Source organism: Oncorhynchus mykiss, chromosome 10, assembly GCF_013265735.2.
Source record: "Oncorhynchus mykiss isolate Arlee chromosome 10, USDA_OmykA_1.1, whole genome shotgun sequence".
NCBI lineage: Eukaryota > Metazoa > Chordata > Actinopteri > Salmoniformes > Salmonidae > Oncorhynchus > Oncorhynchus mykiss.
Window position 1 is genome coordinate 7,456,034 of NC_048574.1, and position 20,499 is coordinate 7,476,532.

A 20,499-nucleotide genomic window follows, 5' to 3' on the forward strand; every position below is an offset into this window, starting at 1 on the left:
TCAAAGGTGGCCACCAACCCTGTGAAGTGGACTGAGGAGTGTGAGGAAGCTGAAAAAACGACTGTGCTCATTCCCTGTTCTGCAGACCCCGGATTTGCTGAAGAGGTTTCTCGTGCAGGTGGACACTTCGGTTGTGGGAATTGGAGCTGTACTGGCCCAAGGGGAGCCAGGAGAAGAGCTTCCTGTGCTGTACCTGAGTCGAAAGCTGTTGCCCAGAAGAAGACAGGCTATGTGCACACTGCCCACAAAATGAGGTGGAAACAGAGCTGCACTTCCTAACCTCCTGCCCAATGTATGACCATATTAGAGACACATATTTCCCTCAGATTATACAGATCAACAAAGAATTTGAAAACAAACCCAATTGGGATAAACTCCCATATCTACTGGGTGAAATTCCAGTGTGCCATCACAGCAGCAAGATTTGTGACCTGTTGCCACGAGAAAAGGGCAACCAGTGAAGAACAAACACCATTGTAAATACAACCCATATTTATGCTTATTTATTTTCCCTTGTGTACTTTAACCATTTGTACATTGTTACAAGACTGTATATATATATATATATATATATATATAACATGGCATTTGTAATGTCTTTATTGTTTTGAAACTTCTGTATGTGTAATGTTTACTGTTAATTTGTATTGTTTATTTCACTTTATATATTATCTACCTCACTTGCTTTGGCAATGTTAACACATGTTTCCCATGCCAATAAAGCCAGAGAGAGAGAGAGAGAGAGAGAGGACAACGATGATGCAGACAAACGACAGGCTGTTTGCAGATGTAATAGATTTCAGTGTCTAACAAGCACATAATATAGATGAGGAGGGTGTGTGTGTCTGTGTGTGTCTGTGTCTGTGAAACAGATTTGTTTCCCTGATTCAAATGCAGACAGTAATTACTGGAGTGTGAGATATAGCATGCTAGATGGTGTAGATGTGTTGACAGCCAGCCACACAGCAGCCACACACACATGGACAGGGTGAGGGTGGATGGTTGAATGAAAGAGAGGGCAATCTCTAATGTATCTTGTTTCTCCCTCACAATGTTCAAGGCGTGAGAAAGTGTGAAACATTTTCTTGATGCATTTCAAGATGCATCAAGATGCACCCCACCGCCTGTCTCACAATTTCCTCTGTGTCTAGGATAAATGTTTGTGATGTGTGTGTGTGTGTGTGTGTGTGTGTGGAGATTCTTCACTCCTCTTCTTCCTCATCGTCATGTTAGTCATGGTGGTACCCGTTGCCACTTCCCTTCCTCATCGTCATGTCGTCAGGGTTTTGGTCTTGCTGCTGCCCATGATGACAGGAATGGAGATCTCTGCAGCCTTGATGGCCTGCTTGTTCAGAGGAGCCTCCACGGTCAGAACTCCCTCAGAGGACAGGGTGGACGTCACCTTCTCAGCGTCGGCCATAGGGGGCAGGCTGGAGCAGGAAGGAGAAGAGACCACAGTTCATGGATAAAGTACTGGACTGGAGGCAGACAGAGCTTTTAACTCTCGATATATCTTCATCTTATCTCCTTCATCTGATATTTTATTCAGATTTCCTGATGTCTAAACTCTAGGGGAAACAGCACAGTCAGAATATGGTACAACCCCCACATACATTGGGAAGCTGTTGCCAATGGCTTTATGATCCAGGAGGATGGAGGAAGAGGACTCGAGGAAGGAAGGAAGGAAGGAAGGAAGGAAGGAAGGAAGGAAGGAAGGAAGGAAGGAAGGAAGGAAGGAAGGAAGGAAGGAAGGAAGGAAGGAAGGAAGGAAGGAAGGAAGGAAGGTTACTATTAGGTTGCTGTCTATAAAATAATTAATTGAGACATATTTTATCATTTTCTTTCAATGTAATTCAGATCAAATCAAATTGTATTTGTCACATGAGCAGAATACGACAGGTACCTTAGTATGAAATAATTACTTTCAAGCCCTTAACCAACAATACAGTTTTAAGAATAGTAGAGTTAAGAAAATATTTACTAAATGAACAAAAGTGATAATAAAAAATAAAGGAAAAAATTACCGCAATAAAGTAACAATAACGAGGCTATATACAGGGGGTACCGGTACAGAGTCAATGTGGAGGCTATATACAGGGGGTACCGGTACAGAGTCAATGTGGAGGCTGTATACAGGGTATTACGGTACAGAGTCAATGTGAAGACTATATACAGGGGGTACCGGTACAGAGTCAATGTGGAGGCTATATACAGGGGGTACCGGTACAGAGTCAATGTGGAGGCTATATACAGGGTATTACGGTACAGAGTCAATGTGGAGGCTATATACAGGGTATTACGGTACAGAGTCAATGTGGAGGTTATATACAGGGAGGTACCGGTACAGAGTCAATGTGGAGGCTATATACAGGGTATTACGGTACAGAGTCAATGTGGAGGCTATATACAGGTTATTACGGTACAGAGTCAATGTGGAGGTTATATACAGGGAGGTACCGGTACAGAGTCAATGTGGAGGCTATATACAGGGGGTACCTGTACAGAGTCAATGTGGAGGCTATATACAGGGTATTACGGTACAGAGTCAATGTGAAGACTATATACAGGGGGTACCGGTACAGAGTCAATGTGGAGACTATATACAGGGGGTACCGGTACAGAGTCAATATTGAGGCTATATACACGGGGTACCGGTACTTAGTCAATGTGGAGACTATATACAGGAGGTACCGGTACATAGTCAATATTGAGGCTATATACAGGGGGTACAGGTACAGAGTCAAAGTGGAGGCTATATACAGGGGGTACCGGTAGAGTGTCAATATTGAGGCTATATACAGGGGGTACCTGTACAGAGTCAAAGTGGAGGCTATACACAGGGGGTACCGGTACATAGTCAATGTGGAGGCTATATACAGGGGGTACCGGTACAGAGTCAATGTGGAGGCTATATACAGGGAGTACCGGTACAGAGTCAATGTGGAGGTTATATACAGCGGGTACCGGTACAGAGTCAATGTGGAGGCTATATACAGGGGGTACCTGTAAAGAGTTAATGTGAAGGCTATATACAGGGGGTACCTGTACAGAGTCAATGTGGAGGCTATATACAGGGGGTACCGGTACAGAGTCAATGTGTAGGCTATATACAGGGGGTACCGGTACATAGTCAATGTGGAGACTATATACAGGGGGTACCGGTACAGAGTCAATGTGGAGGCTATGTACAGGGTGTACCGGTACAGAGTCAATGTGGAGGTTATATACAGGGAGGTACCGGTACAGAGTCAATGTGGAGGCTATATACAGGGTGTACCGGTACAGAGTCAATGTGGAGGCTATACACAGGGGGTACCGGTACATAGTCAATGTGGAGGCTATATACAGGGGTACCGGTACAGAGTCAATGTGGAGGCTATATACAGGGAGTACCGGTACAGAGTCAATGTGGAGGTTATATACAGGGGGTACCGGTACAGAGTCAATGTGGAGGCTATATACAGGGGGTACCTGTACAGAGTTAATGTGGAGGCTATATACAGGGGGTACCTGTACAGAGTCAATGTGGAGGCTATATACAGGGGGTACCGGTACAGAGTCAATGTGGAGACTATATACAGGGGGTACCGGTACAGAGTCAATGTGTAGGCTATATACAGGGGGTACCGGTACATAGTCAATGTGGAGACTATATACAGGGGGTACCGGTACAGAGTCAATGTGGAGACTATATACAGGGGGTACCGGTACAGAGTCAATGTGTAGGCTATATACAGGGGGTACCGGTACATAGTCAATGTGGAGACTATATACAGGGGTAATCGGTACAGAGTCAATGAGGAGGTTATATACAGGGTGTACCGGTACAGAGTCAATGTGGAGACTATATACAGGGGGTACCGGTACAGAGTCAATGTGGAGGCTATATACAGGGTGTACCGGTACAGAGTCAATGTGGAGGTTATATACAGGGAGGTACCAGTACAGAGTCAATGTGGTGGCTATATACAGGGGGTACTGGTACAGAGTCAATGTGGAGGCTATATACACGGGGGTACCAGTACAGAGTCAATGTAGAGACTATATACAGGGGGTACCAGTACAGAGTCAATGTGGAGACTATATACAGGGGGTACCGGTACAGAGTCAATGTGGAGACTATATACAGGGGGTACCGGTACAGAGTCAATGTGGAGGCTATATACAGGGGGTACCGGTACCGAGTCAATGTGGAGACTATATACAGGGGGTACCGGTACAGAGTCAATATTGAGGCTATATACACGGGGTACCGGTACAGAGTCAATGTGGAGGCTATATACAGGGGGTACCGGTACAGAGTCAATGTGGAGGCTATATACAGGGGGTACCGGTACAGAGTCAATGTGGAGACTATATACAGGGGGTACCGGTACAGAGTCAATGTGGAGACTATATACAGGGGGTACCGGTACAGAGTCAATATTGAGGCTATATACACGGGGTACCGGTACTTAGTCAATGTGGAGACTATATACAGGAGGTACCGGTACATAGTCAATATTGAGGCTATATACAGGGGGTACAGGTACAGAGTCAAAGTGGAGGCTATATACAGGGGATACCGGTAGAGTGTCAATATTGAGGCTATATACAGGGGGTACCGGTACCGAGTCAATGTGGAGGCTATATACAGGGTATTACGGTACAGAGTCAATGTGGAGGCTATATACAGGGGTACAGGTACAGAGTCAAAGTGGAGGCTATACACAGGGTGCTCCCCCATATTCATGGTATTTTTAGGTTTGACTCCAGTTTCATAGTATGTGTAGTGTTGACTCCAGATGCATGGTATGTGTTGTGTTGAATCCATAGTCATGGCATGTCTAATTTTGACACTAGATTCAAGGTATGTATAGGGTTGACATCAGATTTATGGCATGTGTGGTGTTGATTCCAGATTAATAGTAATGTATGTGTCGTGGTATGTGTAGTGTTGACTCCAGAGTTATGGTCTGTATAGTGTTGACTCCAGATTCATGGTAATTGTAGGGTTGACTCCAGATTTGTAGTATGTGCAGTGTTGACTCCAGATCCATGGTACTCTATGTGTAGTGTTGATTCTAGATTCATGGTATGTGTAGTGTTGACTCCAGATTCATGGTATGTGTGGTGTTGACTCCAGATTCATGGTATGTGTGGTGTTGACTCCATATTCATGGCATGTGTGGTGTTGACTCCAGATTCATGGTATGTGTAGTGTTGACTACAGATTCATGGTACTGTATGTGGTGTTGACTCCAGATTCATGGTATGTGTGGTGTTGACTCCATATTCATGGTATGTGTGGTGTTGACTACAGATTCATGGTACTGTATGTGGTGTTGACTCCAGATTCATGGAATGTGTTGTGATGACTCTAGATTCATGGTTGGTGTAGTGGCCCCTGGATGGCGGTATTGTGGAGCTCTTCTTACACGGAAGAGAGCTGTACTGTGCCGGTGATGCTTCGCTCAGCCTTCCACTACACTCAACCCTTTAGAGGCTTGACCAATCAACCCTCTACTGGATTGACCAATCAACCGTCTACAGTCTTGACCAGTCAAACATCTACAGGCTTGACCAATAAACCCTCTACAGTCTTGACCAATCAACCCTCTACAGTCTTGACCAATCAACCGTCTACAGGCTTGACCAATCAACCCTCTACAGTCTTGACCAATCAACCCTCTACAGGCTTGACCAATAAATCCTCTACAGTCTTGACCAATCAACCCTCTACAGTCTTGACCAATCAACCGTCTACAGGCTTGACCAATCAACCCTCTACAGTCTTGACCAATCAACCGTCTACAGTCTTGACATATCAACCGTCTACAGGCTTGACCAATCAACCGTCTACAGCCTTGACCAGTCAACCCTCTACAGGCTTGACCAATCAACCCTCTACAGTCTTGACCAATCAACCCTCTACTGGCTTGACCAATAAACCCTCTACAGTCTTGACCAATCAACCCTCTACAGTCTTGACCAATCAACCGTCTACAGGCTTGACCAATCAACCCTCTACAGTCTTGACCAATCAACCCTCTACAGGCTTGACCAATAAACCCTCTACAGTCTTGACCAATCAACCCTCTACAGTCTTGACCAATCAACCGTCTACAGGCTTGACCAATCAACCCTCTACAGTCTTGACCAATCAACCGTCTACAGTCTTGACCAATCAACCGTCTACAGGCTTGACCAATCAACCCTCTACTGGCTTGACATATCAACCGTCTACAGGCTTGACCAATCAACCGTCTACAGCCTTGACCAGTCAACCCTCTACAGAATTGACCAATCAACCCTCTACAGTCTTGACCAATCAACCCTCTACTGGCTTGACCAATCAACCCTCTACAGTCTTGACCAATCAACCGTCTACAGGCTTGACCAATCAACCCTCTACTGGCTTGACATATCAACCGTCTACAGGCTTGACCAATCAACCGTCTACAGCCTTGACCAGTCAACCCTCTACAGGCTTGACCAATCAACCCTCTACAGTCTTGACCAATCAACCCTCTACTGGCTTGACCAATAAACCCTCTACAGTCTTGACCAATCAACCCTCTACAGTCTTGACCAATCAACCGTCTACAGGCTTGACCAATCAACCCTCTACAGTCTTGACCAATCAACCCTCTACAGGCTTGACCAATAAATCCTCTACAGTCTTGACCAATCAACCCTCTACAGTCTTGACCAATCAACCGTCTACAGGCTTGACCAATCAACCCTCTACAGTCTTGACCAATCAACCGTCTACAGTCTTGACCAATCAACCGTCTACAGGCTTGACCAATCAACCCTCTACTGGCTTGACATATCAACCGTCTACAGGCTTGACCAATCAACCGTCTACAGCCTTGACCAGTCAACCCTCTACAGAATTGACCAATCAACCCTCTACAGTCTTGACAAATCAACCCTCTACTGGCTTGACCAATCAACCCTCTACAGTCTTGACCAATCAACCGTCTACAGGATTGACCAATCAACCCTCTACTGGCTTGACATATCAACCGTCTACAGGCTTGACCAATCAACCGTCTACAGCCTTGACCAGTCAACCCTCTACAGGCTTGACCAATCAACCCTCTACAGTCTTGACCAATCAACCCTCTACTGGCTTGACCAATCAACCCTCTACAGGCTTGACCAATCAACCCTCTACTGGCTTGACATATCAACCGTCTACAGGCTTGACCAATCAACCGTCTACAGCCTTGACCAATCAACCCTCTACAGTCTTGACCAATCAACCCTCTACAGTCTTGACCAATCAACCCTCTACTGGCTTGACCAATCAACCCTCTACAGTCTTGACCAATCAACCGTCTACAGGCTTGACCAATCAACCCTCTACTGGCTTGACATATCAACCGTCTACAGGCTTGACCAATCAACCCTCTACAGTCTTGACCAATCAACCCTCTACTGGCTTGACCAATCAACCCTCTACAGTCTTGACCAATCAACCCTCTACTGGCTTGACCAATCAACCGTCTACAGTCTTGACCAATCAACCCTCTACTGGCTTGACCAATCAACCGTCTACAGGCTTGACCAATCAACCGTCTACAGCCTTGACCAGTCAACCCTCTACAGGCTTGACCAATCAACCGTCTACAGTCTTGACCAATCAACCCTCTACTGGCTTGACCAATCAACCCTCTACAGTCTTGACCAATCAACCCTCTACAGTCTTGACCAATCAACCGTCTACAGGCTTGACCAATCAACCCTCTACAGGCTTGACCAATCAACCGTCTACAGGCTTGACCAATCAACCCTCTACTGGCTTGACCAATCAACCGTCTACAGGCTTGACCAATCAACCGTCTACAGGCTTGACCAGTCAACCCTCTACAGGCTTGACCAATCTATCGTCCACAGGCTTGACCAATCAACCCTCTACAGGCTTGACCAATCTATCGTCCACAGGCTTGACCAATCAACCCTCGACAGGCTTGACCAATCTATTGTCCACAGGCTTGACCAATCAACCCTCTACAGTCTTGACCAATCTATCGTCCACAGGCTTGACCAATCAACTGTCTACAGGCTTGACCAATCAACTGTCTACAGGCTTGATGGATTTTAGTTGTTGACGAAATCAACGTTAAAAGGAGTCCGAGTCAACTTAATCTCTGAAGCAAATGGGAGAGACATTTATTATTTTGTCCAGTCATTGACATAGGCTCTACGTCATATATTTTATTTTAACGATTCCTATTTCGTCATGGTGACAAATTGTAACAGCGCGTCATGCGACAGTGGATTTATTTATTTGTTGCACAGTCGTCCAGGTTCTTTGACAACAGTGCAGTTTTATTGCTGTTGATGTCACTTACGTGTATTTCCTGGTGAAGCATCTGGACACGAATCCATGTTCGTCCTTCCTCTCCTCATGCTTGCCTGTAGACACACACACACACACACCGGTCTTAGCACTCTCTCACACACCGGTCTTAGCACTCTCTCACACACCAGTCTTAGCACTCTCTCACACACCGGTCTTAGCACTCTCTCACACACCGGTCTTAGCACTCTCTCACACACCGGTCTTAGCACTCTCTCACACACCGGTCTTAGCACTCTCTCACACACCGGTCTTAGCACTCTCTCACACACCGGTCTTAGCACTCTCTCACACACCGGTCTTAGCACTCTCTCACACACCGGTCTTAGCACGCGCTCACACACTGGTCTTAGCACTCTCTCACACACCGGTCTTAGCACTCTCTCACACACCGGTCTTAGCACTCTCTCACACACTGGTCTTAGCACTCTCTCACACACCGGTCTTAGCACTCTCTCACACACCGGTCTTAGCACTCTCTCACACACTGGTCTTAGCACTCTCTCACACACCGGTCTTAGCACTCTCTCACACACCGGTCTTAGCACTCTCTCACATACCGGGGACTGCAGTCACTTTCTTGACCACGCCCAGCTCATCCAGAGTTTGTTTGAGGAAGAACACATGCTCTCTCTATGTGTTGCTGTTGCCTCTCTCTCTGTCTGAAAGTTCCCCTGATACTTCAACACAATCAAGGGAGCTACTGGTTCACTCTTTAGGAGCGACCATCTGTTCTGTTTTACGAGGGGCTGAGAATAGAAGTCATGCCCCCCCCCCTCCCTGTCCCCCTTGCCTGGTGTCGGTACCGTTTATCCATGTCCCCTTTGACACGCTACACGTTACACGTTACACGTTACACGCTACACGCTACACGTTACACGGAGGCGCTAACTCAACCTCTTAAGGATCCGCCCCTTTTTTGTCCATTTTGTTGCCTAAAATGACGTACTTTTTTGACTGGTTTTTAAACCAGCTCCCTACATGCCAGGCCTGAAATACTGCCCTGTTACCTCACAGCATATCTGTTTGTTATGATGACAGCTGAGCTGCTGAAAGGAGTGTGCCACAGGGACCTGTCCCCCCTTTCCCACAGGACCACAACACCGAGGAGAGAGGGTGTGAAAGGACCTTTAAACAGGCATTCATCAACACTGGGGAGAGACTGTGACATTACCTTTAATAACCAGGGCCTAAAACCCAGGGCCTTAAACCAGGGCCTTTAACCAGGGCCTAAAACCAGGGCCTTAAACCAGGGCCTTTAACCAGGGCCTTTAACCAGGGTCTTTAACCAGGGCCTTTAACCAGGGCCTTTAACCAGGGCCTTAACCCAGGGCCTTCACCCAGGGCCTTAACCCAGGGCCTTTAACCAGGGCCTTAACCCAGGGCCTTAACCCAGGGCCTTTAACCAGGGCCTTAACCCAGAGCATTTAACCAGGGCATTAAACCAGGGTCTTTAACCAGGGCCTTAACCCAGAGCATTTAACCAGGGCATTAAACCAGGGCATTAACCCAGGGCATTAAACCAGGGCATTAAACCAGGGCCTTTAACCCAGGGCCTTAACCCAGGGCCTTTAACCAGGGCCTTAACCCAGGGCGTTAAATCAGGGCATTAAACCAGAGCATTTAACCGGGGCCTTTAATTAACCCAGGGCATTAAATCAGGGCATTAAACCAGAGCCTTTAACCAGGGCATTTAACCAGGGCATTAAACCAGGGCATTAAACCAGAGCATTTTACCGGGGCCTTTAACCAGGGCCTTAACCCAGGGCATTAAACCAGGGCCTTAACCCAGGGCATTAATAGTAGTTTGAGTTCATAGCTAACCACAAAGTAAGTAAGGGAATATATTCAATGTAAAGATGAAAAAGTGTTGTTTGAAGTCCAATCTAGAGTTTGTACACCATTACCCTCACTGTCCATCTATGACACAGTAACACCTCACTGTCCATCTATGACACAGTAACACCTCACTGTCCATCTATGACACAGTAACACCTCACTGTCCATCTATGACACAGTAACACCTCACTGTCCATCTATGACACAGTAACACCTCACTGTCCATCTATGACACAGTAACACCTCACTGTCCATCTATGACACAGTAACACCTCACTGTCCATCTATGACACAGTAACACCTCACTGTCCATCTATGACACAGTAACACCTCACTGTCCATCTATGACACAGTAACACCTCACTGTCCATCTATGACACAGTAACACCTCACTGTCCATCTATGACACAGTAACACCTCACTGTCCATCTATGACACAGTAACACCTCACTGTCCATCTATGACACAGTAACACCTCACTGTCCTCTGTGACACAGTAACACCTCACTGTCCTCTGTGACACAGTAACACCTCACTGTCCATCTATGACACAGTAACACCTCACTGTCCATCTATGACACAGTAACACCTCACTGTCCATCTATGACACAGTAACACCTCACTGTCCATCTATGACACAGTAACACCTCACTGTCCTCTGTGACACAGTAACACCTCACTGTCCATCTATGACACAGTAACACCTCACTGTCCATCTATGACACAGTAACACCTCACTGTCCATCTATGACACAGTAACACCTCACTGTCCATCTATGACACAGTAACACCTCACTGTCCATCTATGACACAGTAACACCTCACTGTCCTCTGTGACACAGTAACACCTCACTGTCCATCTATGACACAGTAACACCTCACTGTCCATCTATGACACAGTAACACCTCACTGTCCATCTATGACACAGTAACACCTCACTGTCCATCTATGACACAGTAACACCTCACTGTCCATCTATGACACAGTAACACCTCACTGTCCATCTATGACACAGTAACACCTCACTGTCCATCTATGACACAGTAACACCTCACTGTCCTCTGTGACACAGTAACACCTCACTGTCCATCTATGACACAGTAACACCTCACTGTCCATCTATGACACAGTAACACCTCACTGTCCATCTATGACACAGTAACACCTCACTGTCCATCTATGACACAGTAACACCTCACTGTCCTCTGTGACACAGTAACACCTCACTGTCCTCTGTGACACAGTAACACCTCACTGTCCATCTATGACACAGTAACACCTCACTGTCCTCTGTGACACAGTAACACCTCACTGTCCATCTATGACACAGTAACACCTCACTGTCCTCTGTGACACAGTAACACCTCACTGTCCATCTATGACACAGTAACACCTCACTGTCCTCTGTGACACAGTAACACCTCACTGTCCTCTGTGACACAGTAACACCTCACTGTCCTCTGTGACACAGTAACACCTCACTGTCCATGTATGACACAGTAACACCTCACTGTCCTCTGTGACACAGTAACACCTCACTGTCCATCTATGACACAGTAACACCTCACTGTCCATCTATGACACAGTAACACCTCACTGTCCATCTATGACACAGTAACACCTCACTGTCCTCTGTGACACAGTAACACCTCACTGTCGTCTGTGACACAGTAACACCTCACGTACTAAGCCAAGTGAAACACTAAGTGTACTTGGTAGTGTTTAGTAAGTGTGACGTCTCATGTGACTCGATCATTAAATGCAGGTAATTTATATATGTACCCGCCAAAATAAAGGAAACACTTGAGTAAATGAGGGACATAGTAGGCGTTTAGGAAATGAACATCCCATCATGCTTTGGGTCATCGATAAAAACTTTGAAAGAGGGGTCTCAAATGAGCATGTGTGTGTGTGTGTGTGTGTGTGTGTGTGTGTGTGTGTGTGTGTGTGTGTGTGTGTGTGTGTGTGTGTGTGAGTCAGTCAGTCAGTCACTAGATCTCAACCCAATTAAACACTTTACGGGAGATTCTGGAGCGGCGCATGAGACAATGTTTTTTCACCACCATCAACAAAACACCAAATCATAGAATTTGTTGTTGAAGAATGGTGTCACATCCCTCCAATAGAGTTCCAGACACTTGTAGAATAGACCACCACCCTATTAAGACACTTGATGTTGGTGTTTCCTTTATTTTGGTAGTTACGTGTGTATACCCATTGAAACACATGGGGACTGTTGCATGGAGAGTTGGCCAGCGTACTAAAACAAGGTTCTCTCTCGTTAAAATATCAATACGCACTAAAATCACCCGCAAAGCTGATTTCAATTGTAACCATCATTGGCCAGTGGCCACCAAAATTATCACTCCATTGTCCTGATTTCATGGCCGGTGCCAGAATGAACCAGTTGGAAGGGCATTTGACTTCCATCGCTGTCAAACGTTTTCAAGACTATTTCGGCCTCTGGTGGGTGTTATTACTGGAACAAATGAATCTTGTTTTTTACTAACGGCGAGGCCAGACTTACAGAGACAGAGATAGAAACAGATATAGAGATAGAGACAGACAGAGATAGAGACAGACAGCGACATAGACAGATATAGAGAGACAAAGAGAGACAGAAGCAGGGAAAGCCAGAGACAGAGACAGACAGAGACAGACAGAGACAGACAGAGACATAGACAGATATAGAGACAGACAGAGACAGACAGAGATAGAGACAGACAGAGACAGACAGAGACAGACCGATAAAGAGACAGAGATAGAGACAGACAGAGATAGAGACAGACAGCGACATAGACAGATATAGAGAGACAATAGAGACAGAAGCAGAGAAAGCCAGAGACAGAGACAGACAGAGACAGACAGAGATAGAGACAGACAGAGATAGAGACAGACAGAGACAGACAGAGACAGACCGATAAAGAGACAGAGATAGAGACAGACAGCGATAGAGACAGACAGATAAAGAGACAGACACAGAGACAGACAGAGACAGACAGAGATAGAGACAGACAGCGATAGAGACAGACAGATAAAGAGACAGAGACAGACAGAGACAGACAGAGATAGAGACAGACAGCGATAGAGACAGACAGAGATAGGGAAAGAGACAGACAGAGACAGAGACAGAGACAAATAGAGACAGTTAGAGCCAGAGACAGACTGACAGAGACAGACAGAGACATAGCCAGAAACAGACACACAAAGAGATCTCCAGATATGAGCTACTCACCAGTGATCTCCACCACACCATCCTTGGTCTTGATCACCAGCTCCTCAGGGGAGAAGTGGTTGACGTCCAGAGTGACCTTCCAGGTCTCCTGGGTCTGCTTGATCTCAGACATGCCAGAGCTGAGCTGGCGGGAGAGGGCAAGGGCGTACGATGCTGCCCCAGCCTGAGCCATCATGGGGGCCTGGGGAATCACCGCGGCCTGGGGCATCATGGCAGCCTGCATCATGGCACTATGCAGGGGGGACATCACAGGGCTCTGGGGCATCATGGAGGGTATGAATCCAGCAGTGGACATGTCAGGGCTAAGGACAGATGGGCGAATGTAGCCGGGCCAGTGGGTGCTGGGGAAGGTGGGGAACTCCTCAGGGAGGGCCGGCATGCCGAAGGCCTGGTCAAAGAGCCGGCTGCCCTGGTAACAGTCACGGAAGGGGTCCCAGCTGGGGGTGCGGAGCAGGCTGAAGGGGATATGTCTCTCTGTCATGGTTGCTGGAGGAAGAGGAGTAGTACTGTACCAGTAGAAGAGCTGTGGGCTGGCTGACTGGCTGGCTGACTGGCTGACTGGCTGACTGGCTGACTGGCTGACTGGCTGACTGGCTGACTGACTGGCTGACTGGCTGACTGGCTGACTGGCTGACTGGCTGACTGGCTGTCTGACTGGCTGACTGGCTGACTGGCTGACTGGCTGACTGGCTGTCTGACTGGCTGACTGGCTGACTGGCTGACTGGCTGACTGGCTGACTGGCTGACTGACTGACTGACTGACTGGCTGACTGGCTGACTGACTGACTGGCTGACTGGCTGACTGGCTGACTGGCTGACTGGCTGTCTGACTGGCTGACTGGCTGACTGGCTGACTGGCTGTCTGACTGTCTGACTGGCTGACTGACTGACTGGCTGACTGGCTGACTGGCTGACTGACTGGCTGTCTGACTGGCTGACTGGCTGACTGGCTGACTGGCTGTCTGACTGTCTGACTGGCTGACTGGCTGTAGATGACTTTGGTTGGTCTCTCTCAAACTTCCAATGAAAGTGCTCCTCGGCCGAAGGCTTTTATGCACACAGCAACCGCCCACCTCTCGTCAACACTGTCACTGGCCCTCCCTTCTCAACCCCTCCGCCCTGTCCCCCCCACACACCTCCCTCAGCCAGATATTTATAGAAGGTACTAGAATGTCTATTCATGGCAGATGTAGCACTAGAATGGAATCTAAATCCAAGGACCTCCCATCGACCAAGTGCTGCCCAGCACTTTGTTTCACCCCCTCCCTCCCTCCCTCCCTCCCTCCCTCCCTCCCTCCCTCCCTCCCTCCCTGTCCTGCCAATTGTAATCCCCACTCCAAGCTCACCATAGCCATGACACAGGGCTAGAGGAATCTGAGAGTCTGCTGTAAAGCAGACAGCCCTGCTCAGCAGGTCTACAAGCATAGCGGGGAGATGTAAATATACCGTTGCTAACACACAGGCTGGTAGAGAACAGTACGTTATGTGACAAGCCAGCCACTTATGTGTAATTAGCAGCTATACATTAAGAACGCACACTGGAATCCTAGGAGCTCAAACAAGCATAACACAACAGACACCCACACCCACACCCATGCTTGCATACAATACATGTTATGTTGGAGTTGTTTGGTGTAGGAGATAGTCCTGACATGGAGGAATGGAACGAGACCTTGGTTAGACAGGTGTTGACGCTGACAATGTCATGTAGAACATACAGTTGAAGTCGGAAGTTTACATACACTTAGGCTGGAGTCATTAAAACTAATTTTTCAACCACTACAAAAAATCCTGTTAACAAACTATAGTTTTGGCAAGTCGGTTAGGATATCTACTTTGTGCAAGACACAAGTAAAAAATTGTATAATTGTTTACATACACATTATTCCATCTATAATTCACTGTATCACAATTCTAGTGGGTCAGAAGTTAAAATACACTAAGTTGACTGTGCCTTTAAACCGCTTGGAAAATTCCAGAAAATTATGTCATGGCTTTAGGAGCTTCTGATAGGCTAATTGACATAATTTGAGTCAATTGGAGGTGTACCTGTGGATTTATTTCAAGGCCTACCTTCAAAAATGCCAGACTTCGGTTTGCAACTGCACATGGGGACAAAGATCGTATTTTGAGAAATGCCCTCTGGTTTGATGAAACAAAAATAGAACTGTTTGGCCATAATAACCATCGTTATGTTTGGAGGAAAAAGGGGGAGGTTTGCAAGCCAAAGAACACCATCCCAACCGTGAAGTACAGGGGTGGCAGCATCATGTTGTGGGGGTGCTTTGCTGCAGGAAGGACTGGTGCACTTCACAAAATAGATGGCATCATAAGGATGGAAAATTATGTGGATATATTGAAGTAACGTCTCAAGACATCAGTCAGGAAGTTAAAGCTTGGTCGCAAATGGGTCTTCCAAATGGACAATGACCCCAAGCATTCTTCCAATGTTGTGGCAAAAAGTACGACAAAGTCAAGGTTATCAGAGTGACCATCACAAAGCCCTGACCTCAATCCAATAGAAAATGTGTGGGCAGAACTGAACAAGTGTGTGCGAGCAAGGAGGCCTACAAACCTGACTCAGTTACACCAGCTCTGTCAGAAGGAATGGGACAAAATTCACCAAACTTATTGTGGGAACCTTGTGAAAGGCTACCCAAAACATTTGACCCAAGTTAAACAATTTAACAGCAATGCAACCAAATACTAATTGAGTGTATGTAATCTTCTGATCCACTGGGAATGTGATGAAAGAAATACAAGCTGAAATAAATAATTATCAAATCAAATCAAATGTATATATACATTCTTACACCAGCTGATATCTCAAAGTGCTGTACAGAAACCCAGCCTAAAACCCCAAACAGCAAGCAATGCAGGTGTAGAAGCATGGTGGCTAAGACAAACTAGAATGGCCAAAACCTAGTAAGAAACCTACCTACCAACCTCATCTGGCTGTGCCGGGTGGAGATTATAACAGAACATGCCCAAGATGTTCAAATGTTCATAAATGACCAGCATGGTCAAATAATATCAGCACCTCAGGAGTAAATGTCAGTTGGCTTTTCATAGCCGATCATTAGGAGTATCTCTACCGCTCCTGCTGTCTCTAGAGCGTTGAAAACAGCAGGTCTGGGACAGGTAGCACGTCCGGTGAACAGGTCAGGGTTCCATAGCCGCAGGCAGAACAGTTGAAACTGGAACAGCAGCACGGCCAGGTGGACTGGGGACAGCAAGGAGTCATCATGCCAGGTAGTCGTGAGGCATGACACTAGGGCTCAGGTCCTCGAGAGAGAGAGAGAGAGAGAGAGAAAGAAAGAGAGAATTAGAGAGAGCATACTTAAATTCACACAGGACACCAGATAAGACAGGAGAAGTACTCCAGATTTAACAAACTGACCCTAGCCCCCCGACACATAAGCTACTGCAGCATAAATACTGGAGGCTGATACAGGAGGGTTCAGAAGACACTGTGGCCCCTATCTCTACAATTATTCTAACATTTCACATTCTTAAAATAGAGTGGTGATCCTAATTGACCTAAAATAGAGAATTTTTACTTGGATTAAATGTCAGGAATTGTGGAAAAACTGAGTTTAAATGTATTTGGCTGAGGTGTATGTAAACGTCCGACTTCAACTGTATATCTCCTCTCTGTCTAATCTATGTCTCCTCTCTGATTCCTCTCTAACTCCTCTCTGTCTCCTCTCTGATTCCTCTCTAACTCCTCTCTGTCTCCTCTCTGATTCCTCTCTAACTCCTCTCTGTCTCCTCTCTAACTCCTCTCTGTCTCCTCTCTAACTCCTAACTACTCTCTGCCCCCTCTCAGTCTCCTCTCTAACTCCTCTCTGTCTCCTCTCTAACTCATAACTCCTCTCTGCCCCCTCTCTGTCTCCTCTCTAACTCCTAACTCCTCTCAAACTCCTCTCTAACTCCCCTCTAACTCCTCTCTGTACCCTCTCTGTTTCCTCTCTAACTCCCCTCTAACTCCTCTCTGCCTCCTCTCTGTCTCCTCTCTGTTTCCTCTCTAACTCCTCTCTGCCCCCTCTCTGTTTCCTCTCCAACTCCTCTCTGTCTCCTCTCTGACTAATCTCTGTCTCCTCTCTAACTCCTCTCTAACTCCTCTCTGTCTCCTCTCTGACTAATCTCTGTCTCCTCTCTAACTCCTCTCTAACTCCTTTCTATCACCTCTAACTCCTCTCTGCCTCCTGTCTGTCTCCTCTCTGTCTCCTCTAACTCCCCTCTGCCTCCTCTCTGTCTCCTCTCTAACTCCTCTCTGTCTCCTCTCTAACTCCTCTCTAACTCCTCTCTGACTAATATCCGTCTCCTCTCTAACTCCTCTCTGACTAATCTCTGTCTCCTCTCTAACTCCTCTCTAACTAATAACTCCCCCCTAACTCCTCTCTAACTCCTCTCTGACTAATATCCGTCTCCTCTCTAACTCCTCTCTGACTAATATCCGTCTCCTCTCTAACTCCTCTCTAACTCCTCTCTGACTAATATCCGTCTCCTCTCTAACTCCTCTCTGACTAATCTCTGTCTCCTCTCTAACTCCTCTCTAACTAATAACTACTCCCTAACTCCTCTCTAACTCCTCTCTAACTCCTCTCTGACTAATCTCTGTCTCCTCCCTAACTCTTCTCTAACTCCTCTCTAACTCCTCTCCGACTAATCTCTGTCTCCTCTCTAACTCCTCTCTAACTCCTCTCTAACTCCTAACTCCTCTCTGTCTCCTCTCTAACTCCTCTCTAACTCCTCTCTAACTCCTAACTCCTCTCTAACTGCTCTCTAACTGCTCTCTTTTTCCTCTCTAACTCCGCTCTGTCTCCTCTCTTACTCCTCTCTAACTCCTCTCTAACTCCTAAAGGGAGTTTTCAGGTGAACAAAAGAGAAAAGAGAAAAGAGAAAAAAGAGAGAAAAAAAAGAGAAAAGCTTTTGTGGATATAGTCAATAACAAACAATTTCATTTTAATTACAAGTACCAACAGGGAGACCTTTCGCACAAAAGAGAAAATGTCTAACTTGGCCTTTGCCGAGAAGGCCCTTATATCCTCATTCCACAGAACCAGGAAGTCAAAACAATGTTGTCATCAGCTAGAGAATGGCACAGTGTTCCTGTCACGTTCTGACCTTTATTTCCTTTGTTTAGTCGTTATTTAGTATGGTCAGGGCGTGAGTTGGGGTGGGCAGTCTATGTTTGTTTTTCTATGATTTTGGGATTTCTATGTTTCGGCCTAGTATGGTTCTCAATCAGAGGCAGATGTCATTAGTTGTCTCTGATTGAGAATCATACTTAGGTAGCCTGGGTTTCACTGTTTGTTGGTGGGTGATTGTCTATGTTAGTTGCTTGTGTCAGCACAGTTCTCATTATAGCGTCACGGTATAGTTTGTATTCAGTGTTCAGTGCTTTCTTTAATTAAAAAATCATCATGAACACATACCACGCTGCATTTTGGCCTGCTCCTTACGACGATCGTGACAGATTCACCCAATACCAAGGACCAAGCGGCATGGTGACAGGCAGCAGCAGCAGGAGCAGCGCAAGGAGGAATGGACATGGGAGGCCGAGTTGGACGGTAAAGGACCCTGGGCACAGCCAGGAGAATATCGCCGCCCCAAAGAAGAGCTGGAGGCAGCGAAGGCGGAGAGGCGCTGGTATGAGGAGGCAGCACGGCGGTGTGGATGGAAGCCCGAGAGTCAGCCCTAAAAATGTATTGGGGGGGGCACACAGTAAGTGTGGCGAAGCCAGGTAGGAGACCTGCGCCAACTTCCTGTGCTTACCGGAGGGCGAGAGAGACCGGGCAGGCACTGTGTTATGCTGTGGAGCGCACGGTGTCCCCAGTGCTGGTGCATAGCCCGGTGCGGTACATACCAGCTCCTCGCATCGGCCGGGCTAGAGTGGGCATCGAGCTAGGTGACATGAAGCCGGCTCTACGCATCTGGTCTCCAGTGCGTCTCCTTGGGCCAGCGTGCATGGCACCAGCTTTACGCATGGTGTCCCTGGTTCGCCAGCACAGCCCAGTGCGGGCTGTTCCACCTCGCCGCACTGGCAGGGCGACCGGGAGCATTCAACCAGGTAAGGTTGGGCAGGCTCGGTGTTCAAGAGCTCCAGTGCTCCTGCACGGTCCGGTCTATCCAGTACCACCTCCACGCACCAGCCCTCCGGTCGCAGCCCCCCGCACCAGGCTGTCTCTCCATCTCATCCCTACAGAGCTCCTCCGTCCAGCGCTGCCAGAGCTTCCGCCCCTCAGTCCAGAGGTGCCAGAGCCCCTCAGTCCAGAGGCGCCGGAGCCTCCCGCCTGTCCGGCGTTGCCGGAGTCATCCTTCACCCCGGCGCTGCCGGAATCTCCCGCCTGTCCGGCGCTGCCGGAGTCGTCCTTCACCCCGGCGCTGCCGGAATCTCCCGTCCATTCGGGACCCATTTCTAGGGTCACCAGTCCGAGGTCGGCGGCGAGGGTCGCCGTGTTTAGGATGCCACGGAGGCGGACAATGAGGCGGAGAAAGACTGTTGAAGTGGGGTCCCGCGCCAGAGCCGCCACCGCGGACAGATGCCCACCCAGACCCTCCCCTATAGGTTCAGGTTTTGCGGCCGGAGTCCGCACCTTTGGGGGGGGGGGGGGGGGGCTGTCACGTTCTGACCTTTATTTCCTTTGTTTTGTATTTAGTTAGTATGGTCAGGGCGTGAGTTGGGTTGGTCAGTCTGTTTGTTTTTCTATGATTTGGGGATTTCTATGTTTCGGCCTAGTATGGTTCTCAATCAGAGGCAGGTGTCATTAGTTGTCTCTGATTGAGAATCATACTTAGGTAGCCTGGGTTTCACTGTTTGTTGGTGGGTGATTGTCTATGTTAGTTGCTTGTGTCAGCACAGTTCTCATTATAGCGTCACGGTCATTATTTGTTTATTGTTTTGTATAGTTTGTATTCAGTGTTCAGTGCTTTCTTTAATTAAAAAATCATCATGGACACATACCACGCTGCATTTTGGTCTGCTCCTTACGACGATCGTGACAGTTCCACAGAACACAACAACAATCAGTGTCCTTGGTCCTTGGACCTCCAGTCTGGCGTCAATCC

General features: G+C 47.4%; 1 protein-coding gene across 1 annotated transcript; it reads right to left on the reverse strand.

Annotated features, from left to right (window-relative positions):
- Window positions 1-1,270: 1,270 nt before the first annotated feature.
- LOC100136697 (Hsp27beta) lies at window positions 1,271-13,906 on the reverse strand. Its single transcript, NM_001124665.1, is given in 3 exon segments — window positions 1,271-1,430; window positions 8,343-8,406; window positions 13,426-13,906. Coding segments are annotated over 3 exon segments (705 nt in total).
- Window positions 13,907-20,499: the final 6,593 nt, after the last annotated feature.